Below are 17,001 nucleotides of genomic sequence, written 5' to 3' on the forward strand. Positions count from 1 at the left end.
TATTATAGAACATAAGTTCGAAAATAAGTTTGGAGGGATGATGATATGTGTGTCACTACTCACAGAAAAACATGCTCCATGGTGGTGGTATGAACAAAGCGCGAGTTCCCTCATCTTCCAAGCTCAACACTGCACTAAAAACTCCAAACAAAACAACAAAACAAAAAGAAACAAAATGAAACTAAAAGAAAGAGAAACAAAACAAAAACGGTTGGGTTACCTCCCAACAAGTGCTTAATTTAACGTCTAGAGCTCGACGATACCTCAAAAACTCATGGAGGTCGGAAACAACACTCTAACCATTGGAAAGCTTTTCTACTCTTGGGTGTCATCTCCACCAAAACACTTCTCTTGGCTCGAACATCCTCCACAAGCATTGCCCCCTCCTCATTCTTGTTCCGAAAAATCCGGAATTTCACTTTCTTCTTCTTGGGGGTATGGGTTTTCAAAGACCCCCCATCATGCTCCAAAAACAAACACATCTCAAAATTCAGAACTTCTTTTGGCTTTGGAGTCTTTTTCTTGGCTTCATGCTTGGGCAGCTCATTTTTTTCAACCTCTTCATCCTCCGAATTTGCTAGAAAACTGTCAGCCAAATTTATCACTTCATTCTGGGGAACTTCCTTTGGTGGAGGTTTCTTGAAAATCACAGTTTCCCCATAGGCTCCCAATGTCATCGTCCCCCTTTGCATATCTAGCTTTGCTCCACATGTGGCAAGGAAAGGTCTCCCTAACAGCAAAGGCATCTTTGGATCCTCCGGAATATCCAACACTACAAAGTCGACTGGGAAGAAAAAATCACTCACCTTCACAAGCACGTCTTCCGCAACTCCTAGAGGTTTAGAGCAAGACTTATCAATAAGCTGAATTGTCTTGTTGGTTGGCTTCAAATCCCCCAGCTTCAACTTCCTATACACTTTGAGAGGCATGACATTTATGCTTGCTCCGGTGTCACACATCACTTTCTCAAACAGTGACTTTCCAATCTTCACAGGAATATTGAAGCTGCCTGGATCTTCTCTCTTTGGAGCCAACTGATACTCCTTCACTGCGAGCACTTTCTCAAATTCATTGAATGCTCTCTTCTTTTCCATCACAGCCTTCACAATTTGCACCTCATTTGGCTTGTTTCTCAAGATCTCCACGGAAGGAATATTCACAGCCAACTTCTTAAATGTCTCCAAAAACTTCTCATCCATCTTCGGCTTTGCCAGGCTATTCGGGAAGGGTGCTACAGGCTTGTACTCTGGCCTGGGAAACGTAGGGGTAGGAACAGGCTCCTTAACAGCAGAAGAGCTCGAATCCTTCTTAGGGGGAGGCGTCTGTTTTGCTGCAAGCTCCTCCAAATCATCATCGTCTTCCTCCACTACTTTGCCTTTTCCCTTGTAATTCTGCAGCTCTGGATGATCCCGCTGCTTTGGATGATTCCGCTGCTCTTCATCCTCAACTGAATTATCAACCACCCGGATGGAATGACATTGCTGATTTTTCTGAGGTTGTTGATATTGGCTCTTCGGATTGAACTGAGTGTTGCTAGGAAATTGGCCTGGCTTGTTCTGCTCAGCTGCTTGGTTGGCCATCTGACTGACTTGAGTCTCCAACATCTGCACTTGCTTGGAGAGTGCTGAAACATGATTTCCTATTTGACTCACTTGGGTCTCCATGTTGGTCTTCCACGCACCTACATTCGTTTCCAAACCACCTATCTTTCCCAACACCTGCTTCATCATGTCTTCCATCGAATCTTTCTTTGGCTCATTGATAACTCCTCCGCTAGATACAGAAAATCCAGGTGGAGGCTGCAAAGCATTGTTCGGATTGCCGTAAGAAAGGTTAGGATGCGGGCGTGCTCCTGGCTGGAACTGCTGCTGACCCTGTTGAAATTGTTGATTTCTGCCATACATTCCTGGTTGTCCTTGCTGGAAATTCCCATAATTTCTGCCATTCACAAAATTGACATCTTCCATGCTTGACGGGTCTATCACAGCTTGCACATGACGTCCAACATTCAACTAACCAATTTTTGTAGTCAGCTCTGCCAGCTGTGTAGCCATCGCTGCTTGTTGAGTAACCATTGCTGCCATAGGATCAGAACTTGACGCAGCTGCAACCTTCTTCAATTGTACTCGCTCAGATGGCCATTGGTAGCTTGTAGAAGCCATGCTATCAATAATGCTCCATGCTTCAGAACTGCTTTTCTGCAATAGAGAGCCACCTGCAGCTGTATCCATGTGCATCCTTGTACGCTCCCCGCAGGCATTGTAGAACATGATCACGAGCGTGCCTTCATCAAATCCATGGCTTGGGCACTTTCTGAGCTTCTCCTGATACCGCTCCCAAGTCTCCGCTAGCTTTTCTCCATCGTACTGTTGAAACTGCACGATGTCCATCTTCAACTTCAACGTAAGGCCAGGCGGATGAAACTTGCGTAGGAATGCATGAGCCAAATCCTCCCACACGATATTCTCTCCCAGCTGCAGCGTATGATACCACGACTTCGCCTTATCCCGCAGTGAGAAGGGAAAAAGACGAAGACGGATAATGTCATCAGGGACACCATTCATCTTCACCGTGCTACACAGCTCCAGGAAATGCGCTAGGTGCGCATTAGGGTCTTTGGTGTTTAACGAAACCAACACCTAAACTACGGAATGAAAGGCGTAAACTATACCTAGTAAAGTTGATCGGAAAGGATGAAGTAACAATCGGAGAATCGAGCACGAGAGCAAAATATAACTGTAGTATTCAAGAGCAAATGATAGCGTAATTGTCATACACGAGCTAAGATCTATTTATAGGGTACAGGGAAGGGTAAAATAGTAAAATTGGTGTCATCGCATGCACTTGGCGTGGTCGAAGGGTATAACAGGAATTTCATTTTCACGCGGGAAAACCCTCCGCGTCTTTGGCGATCCTTCTGATGGAGGCGATTTCTCTAGCACGGATGACTTCTCTGGCGTGGAGGACTTCTCTGACGTGGATGACTTCTCTGACGATGATGACTTCTCTGGCGTGGAGGACTTCTCTGACGATGATGACTTCTCTGGCGTGGAGGACTTCTCTGACGACGATGACGTCTCTGAGGAGGGTGACTTCTCTGACGGAGTTGACTTCTCTGGCGTGGAGGACTTCTCTGACGACGATGACGTCTCTGAGGAGGGTGACTTCTCTGACGGAGTTGACTTCTCTGGCAAGAGCCATTCCTCTGGTGGATGAGTTATCTCTGATGGATGAAATCCCTTTGGTAAGGATGATTCTTCTGATTTGTATCCTTTCTCTACTCTGCACATATTACTCCTCATCAACCACTCCCCCCTCTAGTCTGGTTGAACCGGGTATTCTTCGTGTTCAACCATTAAAGTATTATTAAAGCTGGTGCTATGATGTTTTCCCTGATTCCTGCAGATCTTGAAGACACGAGAAGCTTAATATTATAAGAAAGCAAAGATAAACTCTATAAATTATTCTCCAGTGTTTCTGTTACTCCCACCCCCTGGTCTGGCTAGTTCACTCTGGATTAGTGCGACTAGTCAGAGAACTCGCCCGCGTGGGTGACGTCACCCACATTAAATGCCTGTCCGAGCTACAGTGCTTTTCTCATACCCCAAGGTTACCTTTTTAACCCTTGCGTCCTTTCGTCTTTCCGTAGGAATTTTTAGCCGTCGATTTATTTCCGTATGCCACGTGTTGTTCATCCCGCATGTTGGTAGTTGCCCGCGTATACTTTTACTTAGTCGATTCGAACTCCCGTTTTTCACTATTCTTCTTCTCCGGTTTTATCAAACTCCCTCTTCTGCAAATTCCGGCGATTCTCCCTCCTGTTCCGGCGTATCTTCAGCGACCCTTCCGCTCCGGTATTTTGCAATCAAACTTTATTTGACCTAGGTAATTCGCATACCCTTCTCTCCCAACTCTTGTGATTAGTTGTAGCGTAGGGGTGTGATTATTTGGTGCTCTGATTGAGCGTGTTAGAAAACCCTAGGATTGGTATTTCTGATAATGGCTTCCACTTCTGCTCTTCAACCCTCGCGTTCGCCCTCTCCTTCTTCCCGAACCTCTTCATCTTCCTCTCCCCAACTACAGGATCTTGATAACCTCCCTTCCCCCACTGCTTCTTATGATTCCAAAACTGTCCCCAGTTCTTCTCATCCTAAGAAAAGGGGTAAGAAGACCCCCCTACCCCCGAGGCGTGTTCCTGACTCCCTTCTTAATGTCGCGGCGGTTGAGAGATTAGCACGTAAATGTCGTCACCCCGAAGGTTTAAAATTCGAAGCCTTCTCTAAAAGTTCAACACCTCCCGAGAGCCTTCGCAACCCTAGAGTAATAGTCATCTGGCAAGCCCAAATAGACGCTGGCCTAAGGCTCCCTCCTCCTACCTTTTTGGTTGATGTCTGCAACCATTTTCATATTCCTTTTTTCCAAGTTGCTCCCTCTGCCATCCGAAGACTATACGCCTTCCATGTCCTTTGCCGAGCCCAGGGTGTTAAGGACACCGCCAAACTATTCTGTCAAACCCAATCTCTTCGCATGCAAGGCAATCCTTTGTATAGCTTTGCGGGTCTTCGGAGATTTCCCACTTCTTTCCTTTCCTCTTTAAATTCTTCTGATGGCGGTTTTTTGAGCTATTACTGTTATGTACGCACCCTTCTCGGCACCTGGCGCGAGTATTATGTTCGGGAACTAGAATGGCACAATTCCCGGACTAATTATAGGCCAGCCTCCCCAGAAGCTCCCTCTGCCTTTGACCTGGATGTCATAGCCCGTCTGAATGCTATGAACAAAGTTCAGCCTTTAGACTGTAAATACCTTGCTGAGAATAATTCGGCTCTGGCATACAATGGTCTGTTTCCCCTATATCCACAGAAATCAATAGGTAAAGAATATGAGATAGAAAAATACATTAACTTCTGTTACCCTGCTGCTAACGGTATAGCATTTTGATTTGCAGACATGTCTTGGAGGAAGAAGTGCGGGGACAATCTGCCCACTATTGCTTCTCCTGTTCCCAGTGGGGAGCATGGTACTGGGGGTTCTGCTTCTGGGACAGGCCCCTCAGAACAGCCAATTGGGGCCGAGCCGGTCGCCCTCCCTCCTGTGGTAGAAGTCCCAGAGGGAAATGTGGAAGTCTCACGCCCCTTTGATGCCGAGGGGGTTGATGCGGGTAGCCTTATTCATAGGCGTGGCCGCTCCCACGCTGGTGATACATCTGGTGCCGATGAAGGAGATGTCCAGATTGTGGACATTACCGATGAAGTTCCCTCGCCTGATTCGGTCCCTGGTGTCACCCTCTCCGAATTATCAAAGAAAAGGAAGAGAGGTTCCCTGATCTCCGTCGGTGAAAAAGAGAGGCAGGCGGACCTGAAGAAGGCCAGCAAGTCTCCAGAGCCAGCGAAGAAATCTGCTGGTGGTTCGAAAGTTCTCTCGTCTGCCATGGAGAAGGGCAAGGGGCCAGCGAAGAAGTCTGCTGGTAGCTCTAAAGTTCCCGCTTCTGCCGGGGGAAAAGGCAAGGGGAAATCTGTGGTGTCCCCTGCTGATGAACCAGCAGATGTTGTTCCTGGGCCGATCTCGAGTTTGTCGGGTCAAGGGCTAATTGATGCCTTGATAGCTCGTGTCCACTCAAAGGACCAGGAGAAAGTGGAGCAATTGCCCCGGGGAGCTTTAGCCACTCAGTTATGCCAGTTGGCTCTTCAGGTACCCTACTTCTTATACTTTTATCATAGAAAGAAAAACGAAGTTACTAACCTTTTTATTGTTCTGTCGGAACCCCTTTTGTTTTCTTGCAGGTGGAGGCTCGGATGTGGGGAGCTGTTAAGTGCATCCACGACTACGACATGGCAGAGAAAGAAAGGGAGAAGGAGCAGGCGGACATCGCCAAGCGTGATGATGATGTCGCTGGGGTGGTGGAGCGTCTGAGTAAGGCTGAAGCAGAAATTGCTGAGTTGAAGGCTCAGCTGGCTCAAGCAGAGGTGGAAAAGTCTTCCCTGGTTTCTGAGCTGATCAGGGCGACCAAGGAAGGCCATGAGAACTTGGCCCGGTTCAAGGCAGGATATGAAGAAGCCTACAAGGAGACCCGGCGGGGTTGGAAGAAAACGCTTGTGGAGGCGCAGCATCGTGCCTATGTCTTGGGGGCGCGAGATCAACGCCTGGAGTATTTCTTGTCTCCGCAGGGTCAACACTTTCTGGGGTTGATGCTGGAAGGCACTTTGTCAGCCTTCAAGCGGACTCAAGAGTACTTGGAGGATTTCGGACCCCTCTTTGCCTATGTGATACAGCCTTCAAGCGGACTCAAGAGTTTCACCAGTCTTCAATCGCTTGTCCACCATATTGGCTCTGTTGGACCATCGTGATCAAACCCGTTTTCAGCTCAAAGTTGTTAACGTTCACTCGTGGGGGCTCCTGGTACACATACTGTGGTATGAATGCTTCATTGATGGCTGGTTGTTTCTGAGCCTCTCTTGTCTCCTGTGCATCAAGCAGCTTCTTCAACTGCTCTTGCAAAGCTCGAATTTGGATTTGCTCTGGAGTAGCCATCGTTTCTGTCTCAACTTGATCGTTCTGCTTCTTTAGGTTGCGCAAGGTCTTATTGATTTCAGGGTCAAACTCAAAGAGAGGATTTCAGTGAGATCGTGTGTTCATATGCAACCTACAGAAACACAACTTTTAACAGTCAGAAAAGAAAAATAAAAACAAATAAAACCTACAGTACTATAAAGTCCTATCGAAAATATTAAAGCAACTTCTTAACAGTCCCCGGCAACGGCGCCAAAAAGTTGATCACTATTTTATTAGCAACAAAAATACCGCAACTAACACGGTGTAATCGTAGTATAAACAGCAATCGGATATCGTATCCACAGGGACTGACACAACGAAACTACTTTAGCTATCTCCTAAACAGACTCTCACAGTATGCAGGTAAACGAAAGCAGGAAGGTTTAATTAACTTAAACTAAAACGCAAATAACGATAAATAAAAGCACGTAGGAAAAATTCAAGTATAAAAGACAACTGATCCTAGGGTAGTAAATTCATTAACTAAATCCACATAATAAATCTATTAATCCTATGTACCAGTTTAATCCAGTTATGATGAGAGATCACTTAATTAATCAATCACTCTCGCTAGAGCAGCAACGATCGTAGATTAGTAAATTATATATCTCCGTTAGGTCTCAAGAGAATCTACTAACTCCCAATAGCTCCTAAGAATAGCTCCCTATGATCCACCTATCTCCGCTAGGTCTCAAGGTTAAAATCATATCATACATTCCTGAATCCGCTAAACAGTTATCTCCGCTAGGTCTCAAACCGAATAGCTAAACATGCAAACTATTGATCAGATAATTCACAAGAAATTAAGCACCAGGAATTATGAATCATAAACTGGAAGGCACAAAGGTATTAACAAATAAATCACATAAATTCAATTAACTATTTACAAACCCTAGAATCAGCTAAACGAAACTAGCCAGACATAATAAAAGAAAGCATAAACATAATTAAAAAGAAAGCAATAATAAAAACTAAATTGTATAAAAACTGAATAAGAATGATTGTAGCAGCTTGAATCTTCAGTCTTGATCCAAGCCTTGAAAACTAGAAAGCAATGAAATTCTGAAAGCTAGAAAACTGAAAAATAAAGTTTGGAACTGAAAAGGAACCCAAAATAGGTCAAAAGAAGACCTATTTATAGTACCAGGGTAAAATACAGAGTTTGAGCTCGAAAAGGACTTGAAAAATGCCTAAAAAACGCAAAAATACGGAGGTGGCGCCGAAAACTCGGCGGGCTGCCCGGCGGTCGCCGGCAGGTCGCCGGCTCCTTCCCAACAATCCTTGTTCGGGCGGCGGTCGCCGCCCGGTCGCCGCGAGGTCGCCGCCGTTTCGCTGCTGTGCGCGACTTTCTTGTTTTGCTCATAACTTTCTCGTCCGAACTCCGATTTATGATCCGTTTGCGCTCACGAACTCTTATCGAGACGATCTACAACTTCTATTTCAGGTAAGTTTTCCAAATTCGAACTCAATAAACCTGAAATTTCATTCAAAGTTCGAGTAAGAAACATGTTTCAAAAGATAAAGCAAATTAAGTATAAAACAATCATCCAACACTTAGTTTCCTATAAAATTGACATCATATGAACACTAAAACCATGGAAACATGAGTGTTATCAATTATCATCTCCATCTCAACTCTAGCATCATTCTCAATTCTCGTAACATCTCTATTTTACTCATATTACCATCCATCGACAACTTCCTCTCGTCTTTAGTAAGCTAGTCCTTAATCTCTCAATAGTATTTCGATACTATTGTAAGGTAAACTAAATACGGGGTGTTATAGCAATTCCAATAAATAGCGCTCGAGGGTCACTTCAATCTTCACCGATTCAACAACATAAGCTGAAACGCTGCCAAATTTGGTACTCAGCTAAACCAAGCCTCCCCAAAGTTTCAATTGAAGAAGAGAATCACAAAGCCAAAAATCAGTCACCGCTGATTACATACATTCTCTTAGACCTTAGTGAAGGAATATTAAACTGAATTAATACTCTAATTGCCCGATGATCGTTTCTTGGATTATTATTAATTTATCATACAACGATTAATCCCTAACATGCTCCTATGAATTTAAGTGCTGCACGTTGGAGTTCAGAAATACCTGAAGAATTCAGAAGAATTCGTCAAACTCGCAGCTGAACAGACCAGACAGCTTCAAGCCTTCTTTTTAAGCCTCAAACGTCCTCAAATCGTATTCTGCCCAGAAATACGACTTCTTCGTCTTCGAGAGAGCTTTCCGTGGCCGCCTGTTTCGCCTGAATCGGAGTTCTGTGAAGGAAGTTATGGTCGTTTTCCCGAAACTGCCAGAACTTGATTTCCTGCGAAAAATCTGACTCCAGCTCTGATCTTCTGAACTGTATCCCGCTCAGCTTTCACCGTTGGATGGACAACGAACTGTGAAAGTCCCAAGAGAGAATGCTCCACACGATTTCCTGCGCCCCACACAGCTCTCAAAACCCTAATTTTATCAGTGTATATTTCCTGAGAGCTGACAGCTGTATTTATAATAAAATAAATACGTAGGAGGCGCAGATTAGGTGTAGGAGGCGTGTTCTCTCTCTTCTTGGGCTAGGAGACTTTGGGCCAGTCCAGGGACCAAATACAAGGAATAAAGATAGGCCTCAAATAAATTAATTATCTATGGTCGGCCCAGACCATAATTAATTTATAAATATCAGTTCATTCCACTAGAGAACCAATATTGACTTACCCCTTTATTGCCGGTGTTTGAGTCGGGGCTTGTATTTAGACTTATTAAATCCTCGTATTTAAAATATCCGACATCCATTAATTAATTAGAGCTTTGACAGCTTAAATTAATTAATCTCTTTGTTATCCTTAAGCAGTACCACTCAAACCTTATTATTGCGCCTGAACTTAATCAACCTGCAGAGTTTAACGCAATAAACATTATTGAGCTTCTTAAGGGGATGTCATTATCCTCTATCGGATACGAGTACTAATACAGATAATCAAATATCATATATTAACCGCTATCACCCAAGATACAGAGTACTCAAGTTACTATATAACTCTCACTCATAGTAAATCAAAGTGATACACGAATAAACATATATATTCGAAATCTTATTAGTATTAAGATTTTATTAAGTCACCGAGATCTTGATTCTTCACTTAAGTCAGATAGAAGAATACATCTCACTGTGGTCCTATCAATACGTTATGACGTACCGGTATAGACAAGTAGTCAAGACAAACTACTTCCATCTATACCGCAGCCTAAACCGATGACTCGTCCTAAAGTCATCTCGGCTGTGATCATATTATACCTCTTAAGGTTAATCCAATTATATGGCTTCTGTGATCTACAACACACCATATAATCTACTTGTATAGAGATAGAGAACATACATATGCAATCATGAACACAATCAGATATGAGATTGGATAGTGAACTTAGGAAACATTGTATACAAGCATAAAACGGTTCTTGCTTTCAGTATACAAATCCAACACCTAGGCAAATATTGTATATACAAAGCCTAGGTAAAACTGACTGTAAAGAACTTGTTCTTTGTAGTTTAGTTGGCAAGTTTTCAAACCTCTCTTTAATCAACCGAATTGAGTGTTTGTGTCGAAAAGGAGTTCAAACCAGAGTTTTGTCTCCGTGAGGTCTTAGTGCCCAGTGTGCGCTAGGAGTGAGAAATCCAACCCAGTGTGTTGGTACTGAAGATAGGATCTTCAGTCGTTTCAGCTTGTGTGCACCCGCAAGCACACGTTCAGGTTTGTTGTGCACCCGTAAGCACTAGCATCGGTTTGCAGTGCACCCGTAAGCACTTGCCCAGTGAAGTTGTTGGTCTGATCAACCGACCGTGGATGTAGGAAGTGTTTTCCGAACCACGAAAAAATCTCTGTGTTATTTACAGCTTTCAGTACTTACATTCTTACATGTGCTCTTATCTTCTTAAACTGAAAACTGATTAATTGCAAAGAGAAGCCTAACGACTGACAACGTGTTTAATTACACAGGCTATTTCGAAACAAAAGTTTTTCGCTGCGTGTGTTATCAGTCTAACTGATCTATCTTCTGATAGTCAGTAAGATTCATAACATATCTCTGTTTATCAAACTCGACTGAAGCCTTACGTGTATAAGTTAAAGTCTTTGACTTAACTGATAACTCCTTACTGAAGAGTATTCAGTATCAGTCGCCAACCCTGTTTTCACAAAACTCTTTTCAGTAAACAGGTTGAGTTAGTTTGTATTTAAAGTTTCGTTTTCATTCTCGAAAAATAGCATATAAGTGTATTCCCCCCATACACCTATTCGAGACCCTCCGGACCTAACAACAGCATACCCTCTTCTTTCCCCTCCCAGCATTGGAATGAAAGACTCCCATTGCTTGTCAAAGATGGTCGATTCTGGAGTTTCAGTTTACAATTCTCACTCAACAATAATTCGAGTTTGGAGAGGATGGATATTTGAAGTCTGAACTAATTGTCGGCGAGTTAGTACCTACCTTCGTGAAAGAGAGTGAGCGGTGCGACGGCATCGACAGCGGCACAGAGACAAGCTGCCGGTGAAAATCGAAGCTAATAACCGACGGGAAGAAACCTCTAAGCGGAACGCCAAAGCTAGCGGGACGTGGGAGCAGCTGAGCAGAGATTCAGTTTGAGATTTGAAAAAGAGAAGAAGGTCGTTTCAAAAAAATAATAAAAAGAAGGCAAATGTGAAAACGGTAGGGCTGGAATGGGATTAGAGATTTTCTTTAAAAATTAATATAAAATCTATATTTATTTATTTTTTATTAATATATGCGAAATTACTTAAATACCCCTACAAAATTTTCAAAATTCAGGGGAGAGGGGGTCCAGTGACCCCACTGCCTCCTGGCTACTTTCATATATTGACCATCAATTTATGCTATAACTTAATATTACTGTTTCGTACGATAAATAGATATCAATAATAAATTGACAAAAAAAATTGTCAAATACATCAATTATAATTAACATTGACAATTGGTACATGTGAACAGAGTAAAGAAAATAAACCGAAGAACAAAAAATAAATAGAATTATAACAATACTCTTGTAAAACACAAATCAAACTTGCATACAACTATTAAATGTCTTTTCTTTTCCGCATTGGCATGAAGCAAATTTTAATAGGATATTCTTCGTCTCCACTCTTCTCCCGCCTATATGCTCGCTCCTCCACGATGCACTCAGATACGCTAATGAAAAAATACACAACAGTGAATGTGTACATTCAAATAAAATTCCCAACCTCCTGCAAAATCAACCAAACTATATTTGTAATATGAAATTATGTTTCGATTCAAACAGCGCATTCATATAATATTGGCATATTGCAGCATAAATTAAACTTATGAAGACACCTTTTCCTATTCAATTCTTGTTCTACAAATCTTTCTACTATTTTTTATGCTTTCAGTACTCATTAATTATACATGCCAAGTACTCATTAATTATATATGCCGTAATTGACTACAATGTTTGAATATAGAGAAAATAACATAAAAAAATGTCATATTTGATTATAAAGGTACTAAGACGTTTTCTTTTTCAAACTATTTGTTACAAATTGGATGCTTAATTCGATCACTAATTAACAAATATTATCGAACTAAAGACTTCATCTTTAGAACAAAATTGTTTTAAAAGTGAAGTCAATAGTTTAAGTAGCCAAAAAATACATGAACTATCACTAAATTTGCAAATTGCACATGACCTTTAAAATTGCAAAGTTTGACCGATGATTATGTGGACATTACATGGCATATTGAGTGGCTTTTTTACCCACGTGGGCAAAACGACGTCGTTTTGATATTTTGAAGAATTTACTCGAAAAAAAAAAAATTGCAAATGTCTGTCCAACATCTTCCAGATCAACACGGCAGCAGCCCCTGCTTCTCAGGTGAGGAACGCCTCTCCGACATCAACACAGCAGCAACGGCGCTGCCTCCCCTCTTCCACCACCACTCAACCGCCACCTTCCACCACCACACCACGACGAAAACACCACACAAATCCCCAAATTTGCAAAACCCCCACATCCTCCTCCGCCTCCAACCTTCCAAAATCGGTGTCGAGCCGAATGAAATCGAAGGAGTGGTGAGGGAAAATCTATATCAAATGGGAAGAAATCCCCATATCTGAAGCCACAATCCTTGCGTGGTGTGTGTGGGTCGGAGAATGCAGAGGTGGCGATGGGGTAAAAAGGGGGAAACCCCCAGATCTGGCGGCGGCGGCGACGAGGAGGAGGAAGAGGAGTTGGGATTTGGTGTTTGTTGTTGCGTGGTGTGTGTGGGTCGGAGAAGGTCAGAGGAGGTTATGTATTGGCAGTGGAGAGACTCGCGACGGCTGCAATTTGGGGATCTAGGAGGCTGAGGGCCGCAATTTGGGGATCTGCAGCCATGGCGCTCCTGGCGGTGCAGGAGGATAAAAGCGGTGGCGTTGTTGGAGATGATGGGTTTGAGGGAGGTGGACAGAGAGGCGACAGGCGGAGGAAGACGGAGTAGGTGAGGTGGGGGGTGGCGGCGTCGATGAGGTGACGGAGTAGGTGAGGCGGCGTTGAGTAGGACACGCTCTGGCGGCTGGCCTGAGCGGTGGTGGTGGAACGCGGTGATGGTGTGCAGGGTGCGGCAGCTGGGAGTGATAAGGGAGGCGCCGGAGATGGTGTGCAGGGGGTGCGGCGGCTGGGAGTGATAAGGGAGGCGCCGGAGATGTTTTCCTCTCTTTTTTTCTTTTTTTTTTAATTAGACTCAGTCAAAACGACGACGTTTTGAGTGTAGAATATAGCTACAAAACGACATCGTATCATTTGAACGCCGGAGTGTCCACGTCGGCAAATTCCGGGAGCCACGTCAACGCCGATTAATGTGTTGGTCAACGCATGTGCTATTTATGATAAAATGAAAAGTTGATGTATTCTGAGGCCATTTTTGAAGCTCATGTGCAATTTGCAAATTCGGGCAAACTTCGTGTATTTTCTGGCTATTAACCCTTTAAGTATTCAACCTTTTCAAATATAGTTTGTAGGTAAAGGGGTTATATGAAGGAAGCCAACCAAAAGCAGAGGACTGTAAAGCTGGAAGGAAAAAAGAAGAAGAAGAAGAAGAAGTGTAAATTGAAAATCACTAAGAAAAATGTTTAATTTTTCAATACACAGTGATGAGCAAAATACTTCTAACACCATAAATCTTCTTAGCTCTATCATAGTAGTATTGTAATAATCTGCTCTTTTAATTATATTAAAACCAGTAATGCGATAATTAATTATGGAAGCAGACTTATTATTTTATTTATGTCTGTTAGCTTTGCGTGAAAAACCACGATAAGGATTATTGAGACAATCAATAATTTTTATTTCAGGTTTATAACTGACTTAGCAAAGTCATGTTATTTAATAAAAATGTTATTTCTATTATTATTTATAATTACTGTTATTATTATTATTATTATTATTATTACTTAAGTCGTGAATTTATTCCGACTTGTGAAGAGAATTAAATCTGCGGATTTAATTTAGATATTAGATCAGCGAACGAATTAAATCTACGGATTTAATTTAGATTTATTTTATAGTCTATCGATACTAACAAGCGAGTAATCAGATATCGAGCAGATACACAAACACGCGATAGAATATTTTAGATTTAGAAATTCGAAGACATAAGAATTTTTATTTCATTATTCACCACATCTCATTTTACAACATATCTACCTAAGCATGCGAATGTTGAGTACAAAGAAAGAAAAAGTGTATGTGTGTGTGTGCAAAAATCTGCAGCACCCTTCCCTTTTCCCTATGCCAGCCGCCCATCCGTCCAATCCTATTCTCCCTACCTCTTACCTATTCCTTAGCATACTCAAGTGTGCAGCCAACATCCTTTCTCTATTAGCTTCAACTTCAGCCAACAAACTCCCTCATTCACTCACAGTCACTGCTCGACAATCCTGCTGCCAACTTGAACAAGGTGAGACTTGGCTTTAATTCCCACCTTTCTTCATGTATTCACCTACATTTATTGAAGAACAACGACTGTAAATCATTTCAGCCATTCCAGTTAACACCTCAACACTTGAAGAAGTGAGAGAGAGATCGTTCATTCATTACTCTGCCAAACTGCCAGATTATCTCAAGTCATTCAACAACATTCACTCTCGTTTTCACCAAGGGATTACCGAAACGCAATGAAGCCCAAACCCATCTCCGCCAAGTCTTCAAGAAGGTAACCTTGGTTTAATTCCCCACCTCCTGCCATGTGTTTTCCCCTACATTGTTTAAGAGAGAATACCATGATTCTATTTCAGCTTTGGTTCATTCGATTCATTAGCTCAACCACAATAGTCAACAGCAGATTTCAAGGTAAATACTCAGCCCCATACTATATTCCATCACACATTTTCTGCATCCAAGCATGATAGTCAACCAAAACCAATGCATTGCGTAAGAATGAACATAGCAGTACTCCCACGAAGAACCGGCAACATATAACCTTTCACAGACTATGGCTTTCACACCATAGCCTTATCATCTCACAGTAGCTAAACCACGAGTCTCATAACAGAGTATAGACCAACACACAGAGAAACCTTTTTATAGTAGCTAAAGAGGGAGAGTAAGAAACTTAGCTTTAGAAGGGAGGGGGGAGAGGGAGCAGCTGGTGGCTCTGGTCAACGCGGCTCTAAGTTAGCGACGACGAGCGAATGAGGCCAGTCTACGATGACAGCCTACGGCCGCAGCAGAGGAGACTCGGCGTCGGAGGCAGAACGCAACCTCACCGGAACTCGAAGATCATAGCGGTGGATGGCGTAGGAACCAAGAAAGAAAGAAGGCGGAGCAGGAGGGGCGGCCTCACTCTCAGGCAACAGCCATCCGCTGAATTTCAGAAGTGCAGGCGGCGGCGGCGGTTTTGGATTTTCGGAAATTAGGGCTTCTCAAGTGGGTCTTTTCACTAAATTGAGAGGAGAGGGTGAGAGATGGCAGTACAGCTTCGCCGAACTTCAGAGCAGCGACAACAATGGTCGCTCGCCGGTTGCATGGTGACGGCGGCGAAGGCGGGTTTGATTTCAGAAAAGAAAGGCTAGGGCTTCGTGGTCTCTGTTGATTTGGGGGGAAGGAATTCGTGAAGAGGGGAAGCGGTCAGGATCGGCACCCTCGACCGGCATGGCCGCGCCGGAGATGCGGCGGCAGAAGCACCGACGGAGGGCAGATTGAGTGAGAAGGTAGAGAGACGTTCTGATTTTTGAGAGAGAGAGAGAGAGACCGAGTTAGGGAGGAATAAGGGAGAGTTGGGCCACTCCATGGGCCTTTTCTTTTTAATAGATTTGGGTCTGCTTTAAAAATTGTTTGGGCCTCCTTAATTATTTCATTGGGCCGACTGTATTTGATTATTTGAGTCCAACTATTTTATTCAGTAAATGAGCTGCTATTTTAATCCAGTTGGGCCAAATTCATTTTAATTATATGAGTTTCCCTTAATTGGTTCATCGTGGATCAATTATTCTTTTATTGATTGAGCCGGATTTATTTAATTATTCAGCCCAAATTTAATTATTTTACTTGGGCTCCAGATTTATATATATGAATTGTAATTATTTATTTTTAATTCAAGTTACTCTTAATTAATTATTAGGCTGTATTATGTTGAGCCTGTTAATTATTTGACTTATATTATTACTTCAATTCATATTTGTTCAACCCGGTTAATTAGACGCAGTTGCCCAATTACGATTAATTCTTACGAGATTACTAAGCGAACGAGCCGACTTAGCTATTTTCTTTTAATCGATTAAATAGAGCGAGATCTTTAAATCCTTATGTAAGTTAGAACACCCAAAGATGGTTAAATCTTTAAATAGAGCGGGATTGTTTGGGGACGATGGTTAGGCCGGAGTTCCGAAAACTTTCCCTTCCGCTCTTCTCCTCTTTTGCTTTCTTCTTTTAGACGGGTACTCTTTTTCCTTTTCTCGGTTTTTCCCACTGGGTTTTCCGTCGAAAGGTTTTAATGAGGCTCGGCCCTTAGTCTGCTCTCTTGTGCTTTCAAGGGTTTTTAGGTTTTTTTCCTTTCTTTTTTAATAAAATCGCTTTTAATAAAGAACACCCAAAGATGAACAGGTTAGTCGTAGTTATTTATCCGACCTCATGAGACGAACCTTAGTTAAGTTATTTATTTTATTTTAATTCGAGAGTTAGGATTAATAGTTGAATTTCCCGAATTATTATCTCAGAATAATAAATCATGCATAAGAGGTCATGCATATTTAATTTCGCATTCTCAATATTTGAGAATTTTGCTCGAGCAAATATCTTACTTAAATTCTCATAATAAAGGTCAAGCGCGAGAGCAATAACTAGATTAAGAGCCGCTGCACCACAACTAGAGTTGCTATCAGGTGGGTTTACTTTTATATATATATCAAATGATTTACATCCCAATCCCGCGCACCCTACAAG

General features: G+C 42.5%; 1 protein-coding gene across 1 annotated transcript; it reads left to right on the forward strand.

The window, feature by feature from the left end:
- The first annotated feature begins 4,922 nt into the window (after positions 1 to 4,922).
- Positions 4,923 to 13,060, forward strand: LOC131018623 (uncharacterized). The gene is made up of 3 exons (XM_057947338.1): positions 4,923 to 5,691; positions 5,784 to 6,263; positions 12,860 to 13,060. Exons 1-3 carry the CDS (start codon positions 4,951 to 4,953, stop codon positions 13,058 to 13,060), a joined length of 1,422 nt encoding a protein of 473 aa, XP_057803321.1. The 5' UTR covers positions 4,923 to 4,950.
- Positions 13,061 to 17,001: the final 3,941 nt, after the last annotated feature.

The sequence above is a fragment of the Salvia miltiorrhiza genome, chromosome 3 (assembly GCF_028751815.1).
Source record: "Salvia miltiorrhiza cultivar Shanhuang (shh) chromosome 3, IMPLAD_Smil_shh, whole genome shotgun sequence".
Lineage (NCBI taxonomy): Eukaryota > Viridiplantae > Streptophyta > Magnoliopsida > Lamiales > Lamiaceae > Salvia > Salvia miltiorrhiza.